We start from the raw sequence: 5624 nt of genomic DNA on the forward strand, positions 1-5624 counted from the left end.
TTTGGATACCCCGATTCTGTGAAGTCAAGACTGCTCTACTCGACGAGGCACATAAGTCACGATATTCGGTCCACCCTGGGGCTACAAAGATGTATCGGGACTTGAAGGCCAATTATTGGTGGCCGGGCATGAAACGCGACATAGTCAAATATGTCGCGAAATGCTTAACATGTTCCCAAGTGAAAACCGAGCATCAAAAGCCATACGGGGAATTACAACCCTTGGAGATACCGCAATGGAAGTGGGAGGAATTAACGATGGATTTGGTAACCAAGCTTCCTAGAACGAAAAAGGGGCATGATGCGATATGGGTAATCGTGGACCGACTTACGAAAAGCGCTCATTTTCTACCTATTAAAGAAGCCTACTCTTCCGAGAAAATGGCGGAGATTTACATGAACGAGATTATATCTCGACACGGCGTGCCCGTGTCAATTGTCTCGGATCGGGACACTAGATTTACTTCTCGATACTGGCAAAAGTTTCACGAGAGTGTGGGTACGAAATTACACATAAGTACCGCCTACCACCCTCAAACTGACGGCCAGTCAGAAAGAACCATTCAAACACTTGTTGATATGCTGAGGGCGTGTGCCCTAGATTTTGGGGGAAGTTGGGATGACCATTTACCACTAGTGGAATTTTCCTATAATAATAGTTACCATAGTGGTATCCAAATGGCTCCGTATGAATTACTGTACGGGAGGAAATGTAGAACTCCCGTATGCTGGGGAGAAATAGGGCAAAGAGAGCTTGCGCCAAGTGATATAATAGCAGTAACGAATGAAAAGATTAAGTTGGTTAGAGCTCGACTGAAAGCAGCCCAGGATCGACAAAAGGCTTATTCAGATAAAAGAAGACGTCCCATTGAATTTCAAGTCGGAGACTTGGTTCTGCTGAAAGTGTCCCCATGGAAGGGTATAATCCGCTTTCGCAAACGTGGTAAGTTGGGTCCTCGTTATATTGGGCCGTTTAAAATCTTGGCTCGTGTTGGAAGGGTTGCATATCGATTAGAATTACCGCCTGCTCTAGACGGAATTCACAATACCTTCCACGTATCGCAATTGAGGAAGTGTCTTGCGGATGAAACCGCGTTAGTACCACTCGATGACATCGAGTTGGACAAGGGGTTGAATTATGTCGAAAGACCAATGGCCATTAAAGATGTCAAGGTGAAGAAGCTCCGCAATAAAGCAGTTCGACAAGTGTTGGTGCAATGGCAGCACCGAAAGGGGTCGGAACTTACATGGGAAGCGGAAGACGAGATGAAAAAGCACTACCCGTTCCTTTTTGGTACGTACACACTTAAAAATATGTTTGTGCCAGGTTTCGGGGACGAAACCTCTTTAAGGGGGGTAGACTTGTAACACCCCAAAAATAATTATTATGCATAAGCTAAAATGTAGAAATAAAAGGGTGGTGCTAAAATTTAAGTTGTGATGGAAATAGAGGGGTTAAAGTTGTAAATACCTAAAAACAAGATTAATAAAAATGATTAATAGTAAAAAACCCACACACAGTATGTGTGTGGGGTTCTGTACGATCGAACAAGGGGCCAAGGAGAAAAGAAACCCTAGTTTCATCTAAATCACAAGGAAAACTATAAAGATTCAAGGAAATTGAAAGCATAATCAGGAAATTTCAAGCTCTTAACTTGTCCATTGAAAGGGTAAGTTCAATTTTGTGATTTAACAAATTGTAGAAAGTGGGTTTTGATCTAATCTTGAATGCATGATATGAAATTTATGAAATTTAGTTAAGGTTATGATGTAGGATCAGGATTATGTCTGAATTTTAGAAAATTTGTGGTTAATAGCCGAAACCCAAATTGATGAGAAGTTGCTAGGGTTAAATTGATCAAGTTTTGATATGTGTGTGGTGTGTTGTTGAGGAATAACCTTGTTTATGATGAATAATCACTAGATAATCTGATTTAGAGTAAAGCTAATATGAATGTTATTGAATGATTAAAGAAATTAGCTTAGTAATATATGTTAGTTAAATGAGTAAATGTCCCAAAAATGCGAAACCCGCCATGTGTTTGATGAAATGCTTGAATGAACAACTATGTGAAATATTGAATGTAATGGAATGAAATTCCGGGTACTAAACAAATGAACGGATGTGTTAATATAGGCGTAAAGGAAGAGGGCTCAGGTTCTAAGAAGTCGGAAAGCTCACAAGACAAAGGTATGTTTCGTGACGTACAAAACCTTACTTAAATTTTTGATTAGTAACCGTGTCGAGCAAATTGTGTTATAATGGTTATTTCTTGCTATAATGGATACGGTGACTAGTAAATAAATAGCAAATCCCTTGCGGATTTGGCTAAGCTAATGAAGGTTAAGCTATGATAAGCAAATCGACCGGTTCGAGTAACTAGGTCGAGTAATGATATGATACCATTCGTCTTGAACGGGTGGTTTTGAATGCTATAACGAATGCGAAATGCTTAATCCGTTCTACGGATAGAAAGAAGAATTTATGTTGAAAGCAAATAACCCAATCAAACGGGTCGAACGCGTATGCTTAACTCTCATTGAGAGTGTTTATGCTATACCCAAGTTTATGGGTAGTCGAATGCGTAAAACGGTTAAAAGTTCATATACGGATGGAACTAAAATGAAAGAATTATGATTTAGCGAGTGTGATAACTAACCTTTGAAATTTCTTGTTAATGTAGGTAAATCCTCATCGTAGACTATATGGCGAATTGAAGCGAGCACGTGATCACCACTTAACATATCAAGCGCTTCCGCTAGTTGCTTTAATGTTTTGGGTCAATAATTGTGAAAGTTTGTCTAAACTAGTTAGTAGATGTATTGGTCAAAAGTTTATGATTTTCTTGGATTTTCGTTGTGTCTAGTCGTAAGGGTCATGGAATATTTTGTATGAAAGTTGTATGAAACAGGGGCATGCTCATTGTACGAATGGGTCATGCCCGATTTTTGTCGAAAATATGAATTTAACTTGTTAATTCAAGTCTTAAAATTATCATCGAAAATGGTTTTATAAGAACTAAATAAGCGGGTCTAACAAGTTGGTATCAGAGCCAAGGTTTGAGGGATTCGAGCGTTAAACGCGGTGCTTGAACTCAAACCGATGGCTCGTTCGAAAGAGTGCTCGCTCCAAGATCGCCCAAGAGGTAACTTTAAAGTTATAAATAAGTTGCAAGTGTGTTCTTTTTATGAGTTTGATGGAAATAATTAAAAAGATTTATGAGAAGGTCAAATGATAAGTTCAGGAGCTGTAGAACCTGAACGGAATGGAAAGAATCGAATGAGAATGCTTAAAAATGGAACTGCAGCGTTTCTGCAAAACGGAAGCCCGTCGTCGACGGGTTAACCCCCGTCGCCGACAGCATCCTGTTGTCCGACGCCTAAACTAACTGCCGACGGGAAAAACCGTCCGACGGCCATCATACGAGCCCGTCGCCGACGGGCACATAGCCGTCGCCGACGGCTTACATAATGCCAAAACGCTGAAATTATTTTGTTTTTCATGCTTTGTGTTACCGGTTTGTCCGAAAGCTTATTTCATGGCTACGTAGTGTCCATATAAGGTTTAACAAGTGTATGTAATCACAATTAGCGATTACAACGAGAATGGATTCGTAAGAATCAAAAGAAATGAAGCAAATGACATGAAATGGATTAAGTGAATGATGATTAATGAGTAATGATATGCGGAAGGTTTGTAATTTGTATTAAACGAGAAGCATGATATTGTGTAGATGGCTGATGCAAGAAATGTCAATGAGGATGATGACGCAACTCGGCAAGAAGCGTTTAACAGTAGGGTTACGGAGGAGGCGGAAGGGGTTATGCAAGCCCATCTTCCGCGATTAGCTCAAGAGGTGGAAAGCCAGGTTTTGGGAGTCGTAGATGCTATGATGACTAGCAAGATTGAAGAACTGAAAGAACTATTAGAAGGATCTAGAAACAAAAGCAAGGAACGAAGGTGCAAGTATAAAGACTTCATGGCATGCCAACCCGCAACGTATGATGGTAAAATTGACCCGATTGCATGCCAAAGATGGATTTCAAATATAGAAGCGGTGTTTATTCGAAGTCGTTGTGATAACGTAGATAAGGTGATGTTCGCTACCGGCCAACTCACTTTTCAGGCAAAAGATTGGTGGGATGCACACAGTAAAGAGATAGGCGAAGAAAGGCTCCAAACAATGACCTGGCAAGAGTTTAAGGATCCTTTTATGAAATATCACTGCCCTCAGTCAGCCATTGATAAGATTCAAGAGGATTTCTTACGCCTCCGACAGAAAAACGAAACGATAAATGAGATATCGAACATTTTCTTGGATAAGATGAAGTTTTGTGGAGAGTTTGTGCAAACTGAAAGGATGAAGATTAATCGCTTTTATGGGGTGTTAAAGGCAGAATTTAGGGAGTTCATCACTCCCTCGAAGTGTGAGACTCTCGATGAGCTAATCAATCTAGCGCGGGATAGAGAAATCGAAATCAAGAGGCAAGAAGAACGTGGAGAAAAGAGACCAAATGAAAAAGGTGGAAGTTCGACCCCGACCAAAAAGGGGAAGTATCAAGAGCAAGGAAGAAAAGATAAGTCGAAGAGTGGTATCACGCCGTGCAAGACTTGTGGAAAGCTTCATACGGGGGAATGCTTGTTAGGCAAAAAAGGGTGTTATAAATGTGGTAAGGAAGGGCATTCGTCTTATCAGTGTCCAAACAACCCGAAGACTTGCTTTCATTGTTTTGAAAAAGGGCATGTTAAATCGGAATGCCCAAAACTTCAGCAAGAGTCAAAGAAAGAAGATAAGAAGCAAGAGGGTTCTAAAGCGAAAGGGAGGGTGTTCCAAATTACATCCGAAGAAGCCAAGTCTCACCCGAATGTGATTTCAGGTATCTTTTTACTAAACTCCATACCGGTTTATGTTCTATTCGATACTGGAGCTACCATGTCATTTATTTCGAATGAAATTATACAACATCCGTCCTTTAAGATCGAACGAATGTCAATACCTCTAGAAGTAGAAATAGCTGATAGTAAGATCTATATGCTACATGAGATATGTAGGAAATGTAAATTCATAATGGAAGATGAGGAATTCGAAATTGATCTCATACCTATGGTTCTAGGGAATTTAAAATGATAGTGGGAATGGATTGGTTGGCACGACACCGGGTAGAAATAAATTGTGAAAATAAGATAATGTCTATTCAAGCCCCAAGTGGAAGGCAATTGAGTATTCAAGGGGAAAGAAACGTAGAAACCAAATTGTGTAACCTTATCCAAGCCTTTAAATACTTACGCAATGGAAATAGAGCATACCTGGCTTATGTGGTAGACGCTCAGCAAATTCTCCCGAAGCTTGAAGACGTTGAGGTCGTGAATGAATTTCCGGATGTGTTCCCGGAAGAATTGCCAGGACTCCCTCCCGAAAGAGAAATAGAATTTCGCATCGAATTAAACCCGGGTGCAAAGCCAGTTGAGAAAGTGTCATGCGGATGAAACCGCGTTAGTACCACTCGATGACATCGAGTTGGACGAGGGGTTGAATTATGTCGAAAGACCAATGGCCATTAAAGATGTCAAGGTGAAGAAGCTCCGCAATAAAGCAGTTCGACAAGTGTTGGTGCAATGGCAGC

At 40.5% G+C, this 5624-nt stretch overlaps 1 protein-coding gene across 1 annotated transcript; it reads left to right on the forward strand.

Annotated features, from left to right (window-relative positions):
- Positions 1–3733: 3733 nt before the first annotated feature.
- On the forward strand, positions 3734–5128 carry LOC118488176. The gene has a single exon (XM_035985388.1). It carries the CDS (start codon positions 3734–3736, stop codon positions 5126–5128), a length of 1395 nt encoding a protein of 464 aa, XP_035841281.1.
- The last annotated feature ends 496 nt before the right edge of the window (positions 5129–5624 follow it).

This window comes from Helianthus annuus, chromosome 16 (genome assembly GCF_002127325.2).
Source record: "Helianthus annuus cultivar XRQ/B chromosome 16, HanXRQr2.0-SUNRISE, whole genome shotgun sequence".
Lineage (NCBI taxonomy): Eukaryota > Viridiplantae > Streptophyta > Magnoliopsida > Asterales > Asteraceae > Helianthus > Helianthus annuus.

What these genes read in the sequence shown, in the direction of transcription:
- LOC118488176 (XM_035985388.1), top strand. Translation starts at nt 3,734, where the DNA reads ATGGCTGATGCAAGAAATGTCAATGAGGATGATGACGCAACTCGGCAA.